At 38.1% G+C, this 19,076-nt stretch overlaps 1 protein-coding gene across 4 annotated transcripts in view; it reads left to right on the top strand.

The window, feature by feature from the left end:
* The window catches only part of Cacul1 (CDK2 associated cullin domain 1), a 55,790-nt gene that overhangs the window by 16,071 nt on the left and 20,643 nt on the right, over nucleotides 1–19,076 (top strand). For all 4 annotated transcript variants that reach the window (XM_013348182.2, XM_013348184.2, XM_013348183.2 and 1 more), the window contains 2 exons: nucleotides 2,342–2,468; nucleotides 3,229–3,331. In XM_013348182.2, the coding sequence (XP_013203636.1) occupies nucleotides 2,342–2,468; nucleotides 3,229–3,331 (230 nt within the window). The remainder of the gene's footprint in view (nucleotides 1–2,341; nucleotides 2,469–3,228; nucleotides 3,332–19,076) is intronic.

The raw sequence follows: 19,076 nt of genomic DNA, 5'->3' as shown, positions 1-19,076 counted from the left end.
TCCCAAACCCTAGGTTCCAGCTGTTTGTTCTCTAGACTTAGTTTCATTTGGTTGTAGTAAGGATCAGTTTAACTACCTTTGCAATAGGAGTCTGGTTGTGAGTTTGATATCTTCCCTGTAAGTATTTTGAGGTTTCATCTTTGTGGCAGTTGTTTGGAGAATCACACAAGTTTTATTTTGAATTGGAATGTCTCTTTGTGAACTCACACCTTCTGGTTTATTTGCTTTTCATCCTTTTCTCTCCCTTCATCCCTCTCTCCTTTTCTCCCTCTCTTCCTCCATCCTTCCTCCCTTGATGGAATTTTTCAGCATGCATTCCAGGCTGGCTTTATGCATACTATGTAGTTTGGCTGTCTCCCTTCCTTAGCCTGCAGGTGTGCACCACTATGTCAGGCTTTAATATGAGACACTTTTTTTTTCTAATCAGAAGTAATAGGTATTGAATTTGCCTCATACATGTTAGGTGAGTTGTCAGCCACTGAGTTAAATTTCCTAAAGTCTTTAGGAGAATTGCCACCCCCCCCCCCAGTGTGGATATTCGAACTCTGGGTCTAATACATGCTAGGCAAACTTCTACCCTTTATTGTTGTCTCTGTGATTCATTTGTCATTAGACTTGTCAGGTTTCCATTTCATTTCTGCCTCTGTAACCTATAGCCTTGTTGATTCATTGTATGGTGCACAGTTCCTTTGGTTCTGACACAAATAGAGTGGTATATTGTTATTTCAATTCCATACAAAGCACCTCATTGCCCTAACAATCTCCCTGTTAGCCCTTTGTAGATATGCCTTTTCCTTATTGACAAATCTCTGGCAATCAGTGATATGTTTTTATCCTTACAATTTCACCTAAGTTAATATTATATGCACGGAACTCTTACAAATATGGAGACTTTTTTGATTATGGCTTCTTACATTTAGCACTGCCCTCAACCACATAGTTTTAGTAACAAGACCCAGGGCTTCTCATATACTAGACGAGTATTATACTGAGCCTTATTTACAAAATGTACTTAAGGTTAATGGTATACTAAAACTGAATGTGTTGGCATAAGCTATAGTCCCGCTCTTGGGAGGTAGAGGCAGAAAGCAGGAGTTGAAGTTCATCCGTGGCTACATTGGAGTTTGAGGGCTACATGAGACCCTGTCTCAAAAAGGGAAAAAAAAATCTACCATGTTGTCTTAAGAGTCAGCAAGTCATTCTTTAAGTGCCCTTTGGCTTGTATTTTATGGCACTAAAAGTAAAATGATTTATAGGAAATTGAATAATAATGATAGCAGTGGTGTATTTTATATATATCCTTAATGGCTAAGGTTAGACGTTAGGAATATGATAATAAGGCTTTTCCTGGCCTGGCCTCTTTGTCTGGAATTAGCCATGTATTCTGGAGGAAGCCAGTTAACTTCTTTGCTTCCCAGGTTTTGGCAAAATGAGCAGTAAAATACTTGGTCTGGAAGTTGTTACCTCTTATCTTCTTGGGTATCTAGAAATCCTTAGGTAACTATTTAACTTTAGCATCTTATTGTAAAGCACGTGTTACCCCTGAACTTAGGAACAGCTTGCTAAGGCCTTGAAAGGATTCGTGATGAGGGTTTGAGTTTGTCCATTGAAATGAAGTGACTCTTCAGTGTAAGGTCTCTAAGTCATTGTCTTTTTTTCCTTGGTCTTGTCGAATTCTAGGTACGTCTGAATGGCACTGTGATACTGTAAATGTCAGTACATTTTGTGGGATCCTCTTTTGGGACTACAGTGTTGTTTAAATCTCCAGCCCTGTAGTTCAGTTATTAGATAGACACCCCCCAGGGATGTCTATAAAGATTAATTATAAAAGCCTATAGTTCCTGGAACCTTCTTGTAGTTCATTGATGGCTCATTATGTCACATAATTGTGACAATATGTATTTGAGGGTCAGGATATTTTTGAGAATGCTTCACTGATGATAGAAGCTTATAGCATATTGGGAAAGCAGCCAATGACTGCTTAACATTCCTGACTAGTTCGTGTGTGTGTGTGTTTGTGTGTTTGTGCTTTCACTCTCTCTCTCTTCTGCTCATTCTCTTCCCCATCTCATCTCTCTCTTTCTCCTGTATCCCCCTCAGTTCCCCCATCTTTTTTTGAGACAGTGTCACTGCACTGTCTCAGAGCTCACTATATAGATCAGGCTTCCTGGAACTCAGATACCTGTCTGCCTCTGCCTCCATCTTCCAACTTTCTCTTCTGTTTAAAAACTGATAGAGGTTGGGTAAGTAATGGAAGGACAGATTTTGAATGTGTATACATTTGCTATGATTTGTATTTCTGTGTGGCACATAATAATGTTTATTTTACTTCTATTTGTAGTGATGAATGTCATAACAATCGAAGATTATAAGAGCACATACTGGCCAAAATTAGATGGTGCCATAGACCAACTTTTAACCCAGAGTCCTGGTGACTATATACCTATATCCTATGAACAGATTTACAGGTAAGTGACTATTTAATTTGTGTGGGTTTGGATGGATTTTGATTGCTGACAACATGAATGTGATATATTAGATGACGTTGGACGTGTATATTCTCCACACTGGTGAACTGGATGTTCCGTTCAGAAGTGGTTTTCATGTCAGGATAGATCTAGTAGACCACACTATTAACTTCCACCTCTGCTTGCCTGTCTCTGTCATATACAATGAAAAACCTCCAGGGCCAGTGAGAGAAGCTAGTGGAGTGTCTGCTGTAAAAATACATGGCTTTTAGGAGATCCTAGTTAGCCCTGTTGATGCTGACTGACATCAGCTCTAGGAAGCAGTAGATTAGGAACTGGGGTGGGAAATAAGATCAGCACAGTGACAGGAAGAAGTGACAGCTATGTCATTCCCCACGACTGGTGTACAGGAGGACGTATTGCAAACACCTTTGTAATACTTTGTAATACTTTTAGTTAGCATTCTCTTTCTCATTTTGACAAGTATTTTAAAAAAGAGAGAAAAGCTGACTTACAAGGAGTTAGCACATTCAGATCCTCATTTTGGATTATCTCATGCCTATTTCACGTGTACTATCCAGGTCATTTGAAGTTAATTGGCAGTGTCCTTTCCATCAGAACACTGAATGGGGAGGGTAGATTTTTCTTTCAGTTTTTGACCTGTTATAAGTTGAGTTTTATTTTGAAAGTGTACTTTAACATTAGATTGCCGGGAATGCTTCTTCATTGACTTGGTGTCTGTGCCTCTTCCTTCTTGCAGCTGTGTATATAAGTGTGTGTGCCAGCAGCACTCGGAACAGATGTACAGTGACCTGATTAAAAAGATAACCAGTCACTTAGAACGAGTCTCCAAGGAGCTGCAGGTAAGGAGCTGAGTGCATCAGGATTTGTTGCTTTAGTGTGTCTGGTGGAACTAGGCTGTCTCATGAACAGTTGGGATCTTGTTAATTTGATTTACCACACAAGTTTATACTTTTCTAGTTGGATAACTGGCTAAATGGTTTAATCTTTAGAAAAAATATTTGAAAATTTGACAAATTATGGAACGTTTTATTTGGAATATATTTCAGTTTATAACTGATACCACAATGTCAGCATTTCTTTTATTTAAAATAATGTTTTTTCTCTGTTAACTTTACTACCTGGTGAAATTAAAAAAATAGATCCAATATATTTTAACTTCTTTTTTGAATTTGTATTATCTTTCAAGAGTGAGTGGTTTGCCTCCAAGTTTCTAGCCCTTGTTGTACGAACTGAAGCTATTGACAAACCCTTGCGGATGATGCTGTTAGATAACACCCTGAGTGGAGTGCCTGGCCTCAGTCACTAGCTTTGGGCTAGAGCCAGGACACACTTGGATTTTGGTGTAGAAGTAACAGGGCCTACAAAACTCACTCACAGTAGGTGACCAGGGTTCACTCCAAGGTGAGGAACAGCTCCAATAGTACGCTTTGTGTCTGATATTGTTTCGCACTTACCTTGTTTTGTTTTGTCTCCCACATTTTATCTTGTGTGTGTTTGGGAGCAGCGTGCATATGTGCCGTGGAGTGTCCACTGTGTGGGTCAGGATGTGTGGTGTCGGGCATCTTCTCATCTTTGCATCCTGAGCCGCCTGCTTGGCCCAAAGTTGGTTTTGTTGTTGTTTTTCCTTTTTTCCCCTTAATTATCAACAGAGCTACATTCTATAAAATACACACCTTTGCCTGTTGTTTTCTCCATCTTTTTGTAACTGAATATACCATAATAATTAACAGATATTTACTGCCTATATATCATATGTCAGTTGTAGAAGTTTATTGTGCCTTAAATAGTTTGCTTTTAATTCTGGACTCTCCTTTCTCCCCAAATTCTCCCTAAAGGCAACTTGCTGCTCTGGTCTGTCTGTCCTGTGACTTGCCATTCCTCTGTTTTCTGTCACTGTCCTTTTACAAGTGTTTTGCTGATTGTTCTCCCTTACTTGTTGTACCTAAGTTTATTTATCCAGCTTTTGACTGATACTGATACTGGTATTCCCAAATTTTAGTCATATGTGTGTCAGAGTTTGTTTTTCCTCACCCAGCTAATGCAGCATTTTACAAAACGAAATTTTTAACTTCCTATTAGGAAGGACTTATTAAAGATTAAAGCAAGATAAAGGTGTTGTGCTCTTTTTAGTATTTAAAAGACTGTCAGTAAATGTAAAGGTGTATATCATGAAAACCCAAAGAGTTTATTTTTAGAGTCAATACACATCTCATTAGTTTAAAAAACATTATTTTCTTTAAATTCTTTTTTTCTTGATGTTCTGGGTATCATATTCTCTGGTCTTGTGCATGCTAAGCAAGTGCTTCCCCAGTGAACTGAACTAGCTCTTGACAGTCTCATCTGGGCTTCATCTAACAAACACCTGCTGAATTAGAATTGTTACATCTGTTGGAAGATGGTTGGAAGATGGTAACCAGTTTTAAATAGCTAGGTAAAGTAGGTAACAATGTGGGGACCTCAGACCCTGGTTCCAGCTTTGTCGCTCATCAGTTGTAGATCCTTTCATTAAATGTGTTCAAATCATCTTGTCAACTTTTCAACATTAAGGTGAAATATCCTTATTGAAATATCTGTGATACCTAAGTTTACACTAAGTTTTAAGATCCTTTTTCCCCCTTCTGCTTCCTGCCTTGCAAAGCTGCCTTTTCTCAGTATTATATTCATTTCTGTTCACCTATGGATAGCCTTCCTGGAACTCTTGTCTAGCCCTCAAGACAGTACAGAACAGAACAAAGCAGACAGTTGGCATTTGTTTATGGACTCCTAGCCTCTTCGCAGTAACAAGCTTGTTAGGGCTGCAGCTGTGTTGCTGTCTTTGTATTCAAGTCCAGCTACTTCTCTGGCTCTTCTGGGAGGCAAGGACTCTGTCCTGCTTCTCTTTTTAACCTTAGTATTAGGCACAACCATAACTCAGACACTTGAGTGAATGCTCATCAGCTGATTTTTGACCTGTACCAATGGGGAAGGTATCACGATTACTCTTTGATAATTGATCCTCATGTTCTCTAGGTGTTTAGGTAGTTTTCGTGATAACCAGAATATGGTAAGTCTTACAGGGCAGGCCATTGTGTTTGGGTGGGGCATGTTATTTGCCAACCTGGTTTTTAAGTTCTTGAGCCAGAGCAGTATTGTGGTTTGAGTTGTATTTGGCAGATAAGCAAAAATTGAACATTGCATTGACAGATCAATGGATTGAAGCCACAGGGCATCATCCTCTGTCAAGGACATCTTAAAATAGGTACTGGTTTGACTTATTTATTCAAGTTTAAAGATATGTTGTGGGTCTTGGAGAGATGGTTCAGCAGTTGAGAGCACTGTCTGTTCTTCCAGGGGACCAGGCTCAATTCCCAGCACCCACATGGCAGCTCACACCTGTCTGTAACTCCAGTTTGAGGGCTTCTGGCACCCTCACACAGTCATACATTCAGGCAAAACACCAGGGAACATAAAAATAAAGGTGCATTCTGTTGGAGAGACTCAAAAGTGCTGTGTGAAATAGCATTCCATATTTATTTTTGGTGTTGACCTAAAAAATAGAGAATATAGTTTTCAGATTTTAATATTATTAGTCTATCAAACCTAAATATTTTTGTAAAGTAGCATAATCTAACATAGTGTTGTAAAACACAGACCTCACACTCCCACATACACCTTTCAGTTTGGAATAGTGTCTTTTCTACCCCTTCAGGAACGTAAGAAGTTGCTCGCTGTTGAATTGGTAAAACAAATAACTGAACCCATTCGGTCTTCTCATTTGTTGCGTCACTTGATTCTTGTCTATAGTTTCTATTTGAGATTGTGACAGTTTGTCCTGCCCATTTTTTTATATCCCTCTTCCTATAACTCTGTCTCTTTTAAATATAAAGAAATTCAGGGTCCCCCCTCCCCCTTTTTTTCTATATCACCGGAGTATTGAATTTTTAGGGGTTTTTTTTTTTTTTTTGATTCTCAAATGAATGGAACTAGTTATATACAGAAAATTGTTTTACCAACTTAGTTTTGTTTTTGTTGTTTGTTGCCGAGACAGGGTGTTACTATGTAGCCCTGGCTGATCTGGAACTTGCTGTGTAGACCAGGCTACCTCTGACTCCCCCGTGCTGGAACTGAGGTGCAGAGGTGTGCGTTACCACTCCTGCCTGCTTAGTTTTGCAAAGTTCTGTTTAACCTTTAACAGTTGCTCGCTTTCAATCAGTTGGAGCTTCTACTGTATCTTACCCACTTAGCTGTTTAAGCAGAGACTGTTTAGGGAAAGACAAAAACATTAAAGTGGGGGAAACAGCACAGGTAATGCTGCATTCAGGTCCTGATACGGAGCAACCAAAGTAGAGCAGGGGGAGGAAAATGGTAAAGTTCTCATTCTTAAATCTCTAAACGGCACTTTCCATTTATTTCTTTATATTTTATGTGCATTGGTGTTTTGCATGCATGTATGTCTGTATGAGGGTGTCAGATCTGGGGAGTTACAGATCGTTGTGAACTGCCATGTGGATGCTAGGCGTTGAACTTGGGTCTTCGGGAAGAGCAGTCAGTGTTCTTAACTGCTGAGCCATATCTCCAGCCCCACTAAACAGTACTTTATGGAAGTGTTTATCAGCTGTTTTAATTAAAGGGAAGTTGACTGGGTATACTTAAAATATTTTTTTTTTTAAAAAAATGGTAATTTTGGTACCCTTTAAGCTAAATATATCTTGGTTTGTAGATACTCTATTTGACAAACCAATAAATAATGAAATTAGTGGAAAGTAAGCCATAATTAGTCTTAACTTTATTCAGGCTGTACAAACACCAGCTTATATTACTTTATTGTATATTGTATAACTTATATTTTTCTTACCCAACTGCCATTAAAGGTCAGCCATGTCTTCTTGGTGTTAAGATCTGGGCAGGCGTTGCATTGCTATTTGCTTTTCCCCCAGTGGGTGGCAGTACAATCCAACTGGTTGCTTACAGCTGTCTTAGCAAAAATAAAAAGTAAAAAAATTAAAGATCTTGATTTTTAATTCTGCTGACATATATAGTGTGCCTTAAAAACCAATAAATAAATAAATAAATAAATAAATAAATAACCTCTTTACTTCCAGTATAGTTTTTTCCTTACTAGACTGAAGGTTTTAGGTAATAAAATTATTGGGCTGGAGAAATGGTTTGGTGGTTAAGAGTTCTTGTAGCTCTTGTGCAGGACTGGAATATGATGTTGAAGGAGGCCGCTTGGTTGTTCTGGCTGCTCGATCCCAAAATAATCATACAGAAACTGTATTAATTAAATCACTGCTTGGCATATTAGTTCTAGCTTCTTATTCACTAACTCTTACATATTAATTTAACCCATTTCTATTAATCTGTATATTGCCTTGTGGCAATGGCTTACCAGGTAAAATTATATCCAGCTCTGGCAGGGCTACATGGCTTCTCACTGACTTCTCCCTTCTTAACCCAGCATTCAGTTTTGTTTTCCTCACCTAGCAGTGGGTCTGTCTCCTATAGCTCTGCTATGGGCCAAAGCAGTTCCTTTATTAACCAATGATATTCACTGCATACAGAGGGGAATCACATATCACCTCCCCTTTTCTATTTAAAGAAAAAGGAAGGTTTTAACATAGTAAAATTACATATAACAAAACAGGTATTAAGCAAGAATTACAGTTACAATATTTATATCTATTTTATCTTTTAGCATAACTAAGGAAAACTATAACTATCTATTCTTCAACTCCATCAAAGACCACAACAGGATTTAATATTACCTAAGTAAACAGGAAGTGCATTGTATGCAACTTCCAAAACCCTAGAATTGACAGAGACATCTCCCTGCCTGTACAATCACCCAAAGTTCTTCTGTAACGTTGTGGGCATCATCTTCAGCCGACAGGCCCATAGTATCTGGCAGACTTATCCACAAAACAGGAAATTTCAAAGACAGTTCCACCTATATTGGCAGTTTGTCAGTCACTTTCTTTTGTGTCCTGCAGAATGTCTAGCAGACTTTTTCTATTCTTTCATGAAGCAGGAACCCCAAAAGACCTTTAGGCAAGTTCAGCAGTCATTTCTCTGTGGGTCCTGCATGTCCAGTTGATCATGCAGTCCAGACAAGAGCAGTTTCTTGCCCAAATGGCTAACCAACTTCATAAGGAGTCTCTTTGATGCCCATCTTCCTCTTGAAGTAGATTGGTGCTGCCAGGAGCAGATGTGTCTTATTGTCATGAAAAGTCATAAGCTCTTAAAACATTTTAAATGCCATATTCTGAAGGTCTCTGAAAGATTTGAAGAATACCTACCTACTATACAAAAATATAACCCAATGTAAAATATTTAAAATTAATAGTTTTTTTTTAAAAAGTAGAATCAGTAATCTATTTTTTAAAAAATATTTCTTATTGTTTATTTACTTTATTTTATGTGCACTGGTGTGAAGGTGTCAGATCCCCTGGAACTGGATCTTAAGACAGTTGTGAGCTGCAATGTGGGTGCTGGGAACTGAACCCCGGGTCCTCTGGAAGAGCAGCAGACAGTGCTCTTAACCACTGAGCCATCTCTCCAGCCCCAGTAATCTTATCTTTTTATATCTATATCTTCCCTTTTTTCTTTTCAGAGTAGATTCAATAAGCTATCCCTTTATCTTATCATATTTAGTGGCTATGGTGGTTTAAATAAGAATGGTCCCTATGGTCTCGTATTTAAATGCTTAGTTATACACCAAAGTATGGTCTGAGTGTTGAAACTACCCTTTTCTATAGAACACCCTGTTTACTTGAAGAATGAGTGGATGAAGAACAGACTGATTATTGAGACTAGGTATTTGAAATGTGTCAGCTGTTAGAAGATATATGTAACTCATTGTTTTCCAGTAACCAATGTGCAGTGGTAGTAAATATGTAAAAAGACTCCAAGTAGAAGGTAAATCAGAGCACCATATAATATTTAATGCACCCATTGGTAGTTTCAGGAGACTTAATTTGTATTGCAACAAATTTTCAAGAAGCAATCATCTCTTAAGCTTCTGAGAAAGAGAATTTGTTGTGTCTTGAAAGGGCTAATCAGGTCTGGGTGGTGGTTGGGAGCAGGTACATGCCTTTAATCCCAGCACTTGGGGGGCAGAGGCAGGTGGATCCCTAATCCCTAAGTTCTAGCTCCAGGACAGCCAGAGCTGAACAGAAACTCTGTCTCAGGAAAAAAACAAAACGCGTGCGCGCGCGCGCGCGCACACACACACACACACACACACACACACACACACACACATGGAAAAAAGAGAGAGGAGTCTATTTAGATACAGCTTTCTCTCTCACCCATTTGCAATTTTTTGAGGTTAGATTTTCTTCCTTTAATTCAAAACACATAATAATTGATTAGTGAAGCAGATGCAAGAATTAAGAATGTCAAAATAATTACCAAAGTTACTTAAGTACTTTTGGATTTGTTTTGGAAGATTATTTTTCATAAACAGTATGATTTTTTGTAATGACTTTATTATTGTCATGTTGGAATGAATTAATTCAGGTTTTTTAATATGTAAATTGTTTCCATTTATTTAGAATATAGACATTCAATTACAAAAGAATGAAAACTATATGCCTCAGACCATTATTTAAAGAAAAGTTAAAATGTTCTAGGGCTACTAAAGCACTAAATGCAGATATCAGTTGAAATATGAATAATCAACTTTTTTTTTAATTTAACTTTATTATGTTCATTTGGTGTGAAGGTGTCAGATGTCATGGAACTGCATTTCCAGACAGTTGTGAGCTGCCATGTGGGTGCTGGGAATCGAACCCAGGTCCTCTGGAAGAGCAGTCAGTGCTCTTAACTGCTGAGCCATCTCTCCAGCCCCCAATAATCAACTTTTTTATACATTTAAAATTCAGATGTTTATATTTTTAAGAAAATTTTTAAAAAAATTATTGTTTTACCCTTTCCCTGAACCATTGTGTAACAGATCCTGTGAATGTAATATAACAGACTGCCATTCAAAGGTATATTTTAACTTTTAAACTTATTTCATCATAGCAGTATACCTACTTCCTAAGACATATTGAAGCATAAAGAATTATTGTTTTACATAATGTAGCCAAACCTTGGTATGTTGCCAATTGAATAATTTTATCAAAAAATGAAAAGCTCTCCATTTATGTTGATTCTGCAAAGCATGTTCCTTTGTTGCTGTTCGTGTTGTTTTCCTTGGTGTATTGTAAGGAAGGTCCATCCTGGAGTAAGCATGCTAATAGGCTGTTTCTGATGTGAAGCAGTTGTGTGGCTGTAGGGATGCTGAGCCTTCAGTGTTATACAGGGAGGTGACAGTGGTTTGACTGCAGCAGAAGAGCTACGCATGGCAGAGTAGCAGCAAGCATAGAAGATATGTGACTGCTGAACTTTGTTATTGATTTTTATTGATCTTTACACAAATAAAAAGGAATTAGAATAGATCATTTGTATGACTTGGGAAGCAAAAACAGCTTAGAAAATTCCATAGTATTTAATGCCCTTGCTTCTTCCACATGGAACTTGCAGGAATATGAAAGAGAGTGGAAGCCTATAAGTTAGAAAGAGACTGGAAGGAAATTGCCATCAATGTCACAACATACAGGTCTTATTTTGACATAGACCCAAATAAAATGTTAAAAAAAAATAGGGCCTACAATGTGATTAAGGGAAATCAGAATATTGATTATTTCATGAAACAAAGAAATTATTGCTAAAATATTTAAGTATATGATGAAATAAGTTCTAGAATTATAACATTATTTAAAAATTTGAAAGATGATCTCAACTTTAATTTTTTTCTTTTTTGAAGGCGGATCGGATTAATACAGACAAATTGGTATAAGCTTATACAACTTTAATGTTAATAGCACACTCACGCAACCGGAGTTCCAGCGATGCACCGAAACAGGAAACAGGAAGGGGGCCCCAGCGTCTCTGCTCCCCAATTTATAAACATTTGCCTGAGGCCGTCCCGCCCCCAAAAGGCAGGCTCTCTCTACATTTCCCCCTTTTGTCTAAATAAGACAGAACTAAACTAACTACAACTATAAACAATAATAACAAATAGTAAATATAACAAACAATATTGAGAACAAAAGTTTTACCAGACACTCTATCTCAAGGAGTCTAAATAATGTAGAGAGTAATTACAATTATATAATCTTCAACTCCGTCAAAGATCTGAGAAGGGAATAAATGTTACTTAACAAATGAGAAATATCCAAAATGTGCCAAAAATGACAGAGACAACTGACTACCTGGGCAATCACCCAAATTCTCGTTCGCAATATTGAGTCAACCAACTTTGGCTAAGGCCTAACATAACTGACATGCCATTATCAAATGCAAGAAACTTTCTTAGAATTATCCTACCTGTCTTGGCAAGATAAGACAATCCTGTTACATATCTTTGTCAGTAGTTGAGGTATGGGCTTTTCTTAACCCAAAGGCCAGTTCTGCCAAGAAGACAAGCTCCCAGTGGAGTGTCTTTGATGCTCAAGGTTCTCTCGGGAGTAGAGTGGCTTTGCCAGGAGTAATTGTGTCTCATAGGCACAGAATTCTAGGTTAGATTAAAGGCCATTTTTCTACAGCTCTTTAAAAAGGCTGAAGATTATACTATCTATACTAAATATAATTTCTAGGTAACTAGAAGACCTGATTAACCTAAAAATAAACATGACAAACATATAATTCTCAATACCTATCTAACTTGAAGACTAAGAGAATAAATAACTGTGCAATATATGAAGACAATGATCTTCATCTGTAAACAATGTCATTACATATCAAATGTAAACAATGATATTACATAAATAGTATCAGAGGTAGAAATGTACATTGTAATATGGTAGATGTATCAATACAATATAAGCATACTCTTATACAAAATTAGAGGTAGGAATACTCACATTCAATATTCAATATATCAATATACAGGAAACAGTACCAATACAATTTTCTAAAAACAGTAACTCACAAATACCAATCATCCCATCACACCAGTTAATCCCCCCCCCTTTTTTTTGAACATACTCCTAATTTCATAAAACATCTCCCCATCCCCTCAACCCCAAACCAACCATTAAAAGATGTCCCTAACCCTGAGAGCAAACTCTGTTGGGAGAGGGGACGTCGTTCTCTAAGATTGCTTCAAGCTGACATGGGGGCGACGTTCTTCTTAGGGGCTCCTGTGAAAGCAAATGATGGTAAAGTTCCCAAATTAACCTTTGACCTAAGAAAATTGCAATTGGTCTCTGTGTGTTTTGAGAAGGTCTGGCCAGAGTGTTGTCAAAAATGTGCACCATTTGAAATTGACTTGTGCAGTTGGTACCAAAAAAAAAGTCTAATATTAGCGTTTGAAAAAAAAAATAATCATGACATCATAAAAGCCAGGTTGAGTTGATGTTGTGGGGCCCCATATTCATCCTGGAAACTTCAAAGATTACTGTAGGAAAATTTGTTGTTTGTTATGGGAAATTTAAACATTAACAACAAGGACACATGCTGACATACAAAGAAAGACACAGATATGAGGAAAAGCAAAGAAAGTTTATCAAGTATAAAATTATTCTTATTCTGTCCCGTTTCATGGCTCCTGATCGGAGACAGAAACTCTGAGATATCTCTTATCAACAGGCTTGAAATCGAAAAGGGACTGAGCCATAGTCCAACTCCAAAACCAGCTCTATATATTTATAAAGAAGTGTTCAATAAAACATATAGATATATGTATAAAAAAATCAGTATTTACTGATCCTCAGTGGGTTGTAACTATTTTCATCCATCAACAATTAAATATTCAGGGTCCCTTAAATTCTTTGAAGATCAGTATTTACCTGTGGAGATAAGAAAACCCGGAGCAGTAGCGGCGGCAAGAGAGCAAGCTTGTGCGCTCGGGGGAGGGTGCAGGGCTGGCCTGCGTGGTCGCTCGCAAAGGCTGACTAGATCGGGGTTCCCCGCACAGCGTGGTGGCTGAAGGCCCTTCGACCTGGGAGGGGGGGGCCGGGGACGGACCTGCAGCTATCGCTGGGGTCCTGGTGCGGTCGCAGGGGAAATCTGCCACAACGTTAGGCGCCAAATGAAGGCGGATCGGATTAATACAGACAAATTGGTATAAGCTTATACAACTTTAATGTAAATAGCACACTCACGCAACCGGAGTTCCAGCGATGCACCGAAACAGGAAACAGGAAGGGGGCCCCAGCGTCTCTGCCCCCCAATTTATAAACATTTGCCCGAGGCCGTCCCGCCCCCAAAAGGCGGGCTCTCTCTACACTTTTTTTATTAATTGATTTTTATTGAGCTATACATTTTTCTCTGTTCCCCTCCCTGCCTCAACTCTTCCCCCAAGATCTCCATGCTCTCAATTTACTCAGGAGATCTCATCTTTTTCTACTTTCTACTTTTCTTGTAGATTATATCTATGTAAGTCTCTCTTAGTGTCCTCATTGTTGTCTAGGTTCTCTAGGGTTGTGGTTTGTAAGCTGGCTTTCTTTGCTTTATGTTTAAGAAACACCTATGACTGAGTACATGTGATAATTGTCTTTCTGGGTCTGGGTTACCTCACTCAAAATGATGTTTTTTAGCTCCATCCATTTGCCTGCAAAATTCAAGATATCATTATTTTTTTCTGCTGTGTGGTACTCCATTGTGTAAATGTACCACATTTTCCTTGTCCATTCTTCAGTCGAGGGGTATTTAGGTTGTTTCCAGATTCTGGCTATGACAAACAATGCTGCTATGAACATAGTTGAGCACACGTCCTTGTGGCACAATTGAGCATCCTTTGGTTATATACCCAAAAATGGTATTACTGGGTCTTGAGGAAGGTTGTTTCCTAATTTTCTGAGAAATCACCATACTGACATCCAAAGGGGTTGGACCAGCTTGCATTCCCACCAGCAATGCAGGAGTGTTCCCTTTCCCCACAATCTCTCCAGCATAAGTTGTCATCAGTGTTTTTGATCTTGGCCATTCTTACAGGTGTAAAATGGAATCTCAGAGTTGTTTTGATTTGCATTTCTGATGAATAAGGATTTTGAACATTTCCTTAAGTGTCTTTCAGCCATTTTAGATTCCTCTGTTGAGAGTTCTCTGTTTAGGACTGTACTCCATTTTTCTTTTACTGGATTATTTGTTCATTTGGTGTCCAATTTCTTGAGTTCTTTGTATATTTTGGAGATCAGACCTCTGTCTGATGTGGGGTTGGTGAAGATCTTTTCCCATTCTGTAGGCTGTCGATTTGTCTTGTTGACCATGTCCTCTGTTTTACAGAAGCTTTTCAGTTTTAGGAGGTCCCATTTATTAATTGTTTTTCTCAGTGTCTGTTGCTGCTGGGGTTATATTTAGGAAGTGGTCTCCTGTGCTAATGCATTCAAGTGTGCTTCCCACTTTCTCTTCTATAAAGTTAATGTGACTGGCTTTATGTTGAGGTCTTTGATCCATTTGGATCTGAGTTTTGTGCACTGTGATAGTTACGGGCCTGTTTTCATTCTTCTACATGTTGATATTCAGTTTTGCCAGCACCATTTGTTAAATATGCTTTCTTTTTTCAATTTGATATTTTTTTTGCATCTTTGTCAAAAGTCAGGTGTTTGAAGGTGTGTGGCTTAATATCTAGGTTTTCTATTGGGTTCCATTGGTCCTCCTGTCTGTTCTTAGGCCAATACCAGGCTGTTTTCAGTATTGTAGCTCTGTAGTAGAATTTGAAGTCAGGGATTGTGATGCCTCCAGAAGTTCTTTTATTGTACAGGATTGTTTTGGCTATCCTGGTTTTTTGCTTTTCCATATGAAGTTAAATGCTGTTCTTTCCACGTCTGTGAAGGATGTTGCTGGGATTTTGCTGGGCATTGCATTGAATCTGTAGATTGCTTGCACTGGTGAACTTTTGAAGACCTTGGTAAGGAGGGGAAAAAAGTGCATAGCCTTAATTTGAACTGACTAGCTTTTGCCTATGCTCTTGTACTTTTGTGTTTCACAAAGCTGGAGTTCTCTTGGCCTTTGTCCTTCTTAACATACTACCTAATGCCTGAGCTCAGAGGCAGCTTGCTTTCTAGCACAGAGTTGCCTCTTCCAAAAACTAAGTCTCATTCTTGGTGAACTCTTAGCTTCCTTCAAAATGGCTCCTTTCTCTTCGTTTGCTATACAAACATCCTGCTTCATTTGTTCTTCCTCTTGACACAACATAGAATTCACATTCCTTGACTCTATATGTCTCTTGAAAACCAAGGTGCTTGTTCTCTGCTGAGTTTCAAAGTCTCGGGAAATGAACCACTTTGGCAGTACCTGATGGGTACTGGTAAGTGCTGAACATTTTATATCTGGGCTTTGTCTTATCGTACTTCTTCCTCAGTCAGCAAATGGCAAATGTCTATTTGTCCCAGCCTTGAACTTGGCAGTAGAGTTGTTATGTGCTGGGAACTAGTGGGTCTATCTAAACGGCATTGCTGACCAAATTACTCATTCTAAAATGTCTGTAATTTGGTTTTGGAAATTGTGTATGCTTTGGTGAGTGGTAGTATAATATTTACTAAATCCACCTTGTTGTCTAGGCTCTTCATAGTTTAGAGTTGGGGTGTTTCTTGAGAACAACCTGTTGGTAAAGCCCAGTTTTATTTGTTTTGGGGTAATACAGTCTCATTGAGCTACCCAGGCTATTATCAAACTTCTGGGCTCAAGGGATTCAGCTTCCTCGGGAGTACAGATGCTCTCCCCGTACCTTCATTAATTCCAGATAGAAAAGGCTTTTTGGAGTCTTTAAGATTAAAGATTTATCATTTATTATTTTCATGTGTATTTGTGCTCCCATGTGAGTTCATGTGCACCACGTGTGTACAGGAACCTGTGTGGGCAAGAAGACAAAATCAGATCCCTTGTAAAATGCCATGTGTGTGCTGGAAACTAAGCCTGGGTTCCCTGCAAACTGCCGAGCCATGTACCCAGCTCCATCTTTAGTTATTTTAAATAGTGTAAATCATTCCAGGAATCAAAATGTTTTAGACTCAATAAAATAAACCTACTCCAAGATAGATTGTTAGAAAATGTACAAATTGGTACTAGAATAATTTCACATTTGTGCAAAGAACTATTAGACTCTTAATTCTACAAGCAATATATTTCAAAAGGATAGAAAATAATTAAATGGCCGTTGTTTTCAGGGAGGAAGAAGTGAAAGTAAAACTCTAAATCCATTGAACTGACGAGGGTGGGGTTGTGGTAGAGCACCTTTGTCTGGCACTGGGTGAGGCTCTCGGCTCTGCCCAAGCACTGGCACCACTTCCCCTAAAGACTGGGAGGAGTTTAGAATAGTAGTTTTTGTTTTGTTTTTTTCCCCCTCAGATTCCTTTTTCTTGTTTGATGTGAGCATTTTTTTTTATTTAATTAATATCCAAGCCAGGTACTGTCATTTTGGAATAGTGAAGCTGAAACTAGGCAGCATTTTTTCCCAGTAGAGATCAGAGTGTACTGATTTTAAGTTTTAAAGAGAAACAGTTTGATTTGTATTCTCAAAATGACATTTATTTCTAGATTCCTGGAAAAGATGAAGTTTATTTCTCAGACCGTAATAATTTATGGTCTTTGTTATTTCCAAGGTTTTAAGTGAGTAAGTGCTGCATGAAATGTGGAATAAAGAAGCTGAGTGTTCTGACATTTGATTCAGCACAAAAAGTGCTTTTTATACTCCTAGCCTTTGAGGCTTGGGGCTTTATGAAGGAATATGGAGCTCAGTTTTACCCATTCTCTCTGCTGTTCAATGTGCCTTTTGATCAGTGTTCATGTTTTTAACTCTTAGACGAAGTGTCCTTTCATGAAAAGGGAAAAATATTTTAATGTAATGGATTTTCAGATTTTTTTCTTCTATATGTATAAAATTTACTTCTTTGAATGCTGAATATCAATTCCTGCATTCTTTGAAGCTGCTTTGAGAAAGATGCTGCGTGTGTCTGTTCATTTCTGGTAGTTAGCCTGTAATGCGGAATCATTTCCCCCAGTTTCTCTGGTTGACAGACTGCTTTTTGAAATGCTACTGGATTTTTCTAATTGTTAGGCACATGGTTGCTGTTTACTCCTACTCATGGATAGGAGGTTGTTTGTCTGATTCTTGACACATCCTTAGAAATAACGTAGTGTGGGAATCTCTCCTCAGAATGGAAATGAAAATTCTAAGGGATGAATTAGTTACTCAGTACCATAAACCCTTATTAATACTAAAATAGAAATTTAGATTTAAACAGAGCTAGGTTATATTATAAAGTTTAGATTTCAAAAGACTCTGTCTTTGAAAAATACATCTCTCTGTGTCCTGTATTCTAGACATCTTGGTCAGATTGTAGAGGAACAGGTTAAGGCACAGATCCTGCCTCAGGGCTTGCAGTTAGTGACAGGGTGAGTTGCCCAACTAAGGGTCATGAAACTCAGATGTTTTGAGAAAGCTACAGTAGATCTTGAAGGAATAAAGCAGGTCTGATGGAGGTGGGGAGAAAGATGTCTGGGCAGACAAAAGACACTGATATTACTTGGGATTGGCTGGTTGGTCCATGTGCTGGGCTGGGCAGTATTAAAGGTACAGGCTGTAGATGCAGAAAAGTAGACAATGTGCCTTCAATTGAGAAGTCCGAACTTAAAATAAAAGGTGGCGGATTTGAGAGTAATAAGAAGGGAGTTTCGGCACAAAGTAACCCAGAGTCCCCAGGATCAGATTGAGTCTTGGTACATATTAAGCTTAGCTTGGGATCACAGTCAAATAGTTAAATATTTCTGAGCTGTTTACCTGCTACATGTGATGGGGACAACCTTTTTTCCACAAGCAGTTAGGAGGACTAGGAAGAGACATGGAAAGAATACCAGACCTTAAATGCTCTGTAATGAAAGATGAAATAGAGACAGTTCCCTGTGTGTATTCTAAGCTTCTATGAAAACATTTGTGAGGTGATTTTACATATTATGAATTTAAAAAATTAAAAACATTTAAGAGTATTAGAACATTAAATGTTTCTCAAATAGCTTAAGACATGGCTTCTATAATTTCACTTTAAAACAATTTTTAATTTTTTTATATGTATTTCTGTATATTTATGGATGAATGTGTCTGAAGAAACCAGAAGGATGGGATCATTGGTGCTGGAATTACAGGTGGTTGTGAGCTGCCTGATAATGGGGGTTTGGGGAGCCAAACTTAGGTCCTCTGGGAGAGCAGCAAGCACTGTTTCCACTGAGCCATTTCTCCAGCCCCCTCATTTCACGTTGTTGGACTTGTTACTTAGGAGTCTTAGTGTGGCGAACTGGGAAGCAGGATTTGTCTTTAAGGTTGGGTTGCCAGATGGTGAAATTTCCAAAGGACAGGCTTCATGTTTTTGTATTTTATACATTCCCCAACACCCAGGAAATAATTTTTTAGTTTTACATTTGCTAATATTTTAGTCTTTTAAATTACTTTTTCATTTAGGCTTCTTTACTTTTAAAATTAAAGAATAAGGTAAAGTAGTACATGAATAAATTTTCTGTAAAACATAACAACTCAAAGCACCACAGCATAACATCTTAACTTACAGCAGAATACCACAGCTTGGGAAACTTATTTCTTTTCTTTTTTTTTTTTTTTTTTTT

The sequence above is a fragment of the Microtus ochrogaster genome, chromosome 8, assembly GCF_000317375.1.
Source record: "Microtus ochrogaster isolate Prairie Vole_2 chromosome 8, MicOch1.0, whole genome shotgun sequence".
Taxonomy (NCBI): Eukaryota; Metazoa; Chordata; class Mammalia; order Rodentia; family Cricetidae; genus Microtus; species Microtus ochrogaster.
The sequence above is the reverse complement of the archived record's forward strand: the minus strand, read 5'-3'. Positions and strand labels throughout refer to the sequence as shown.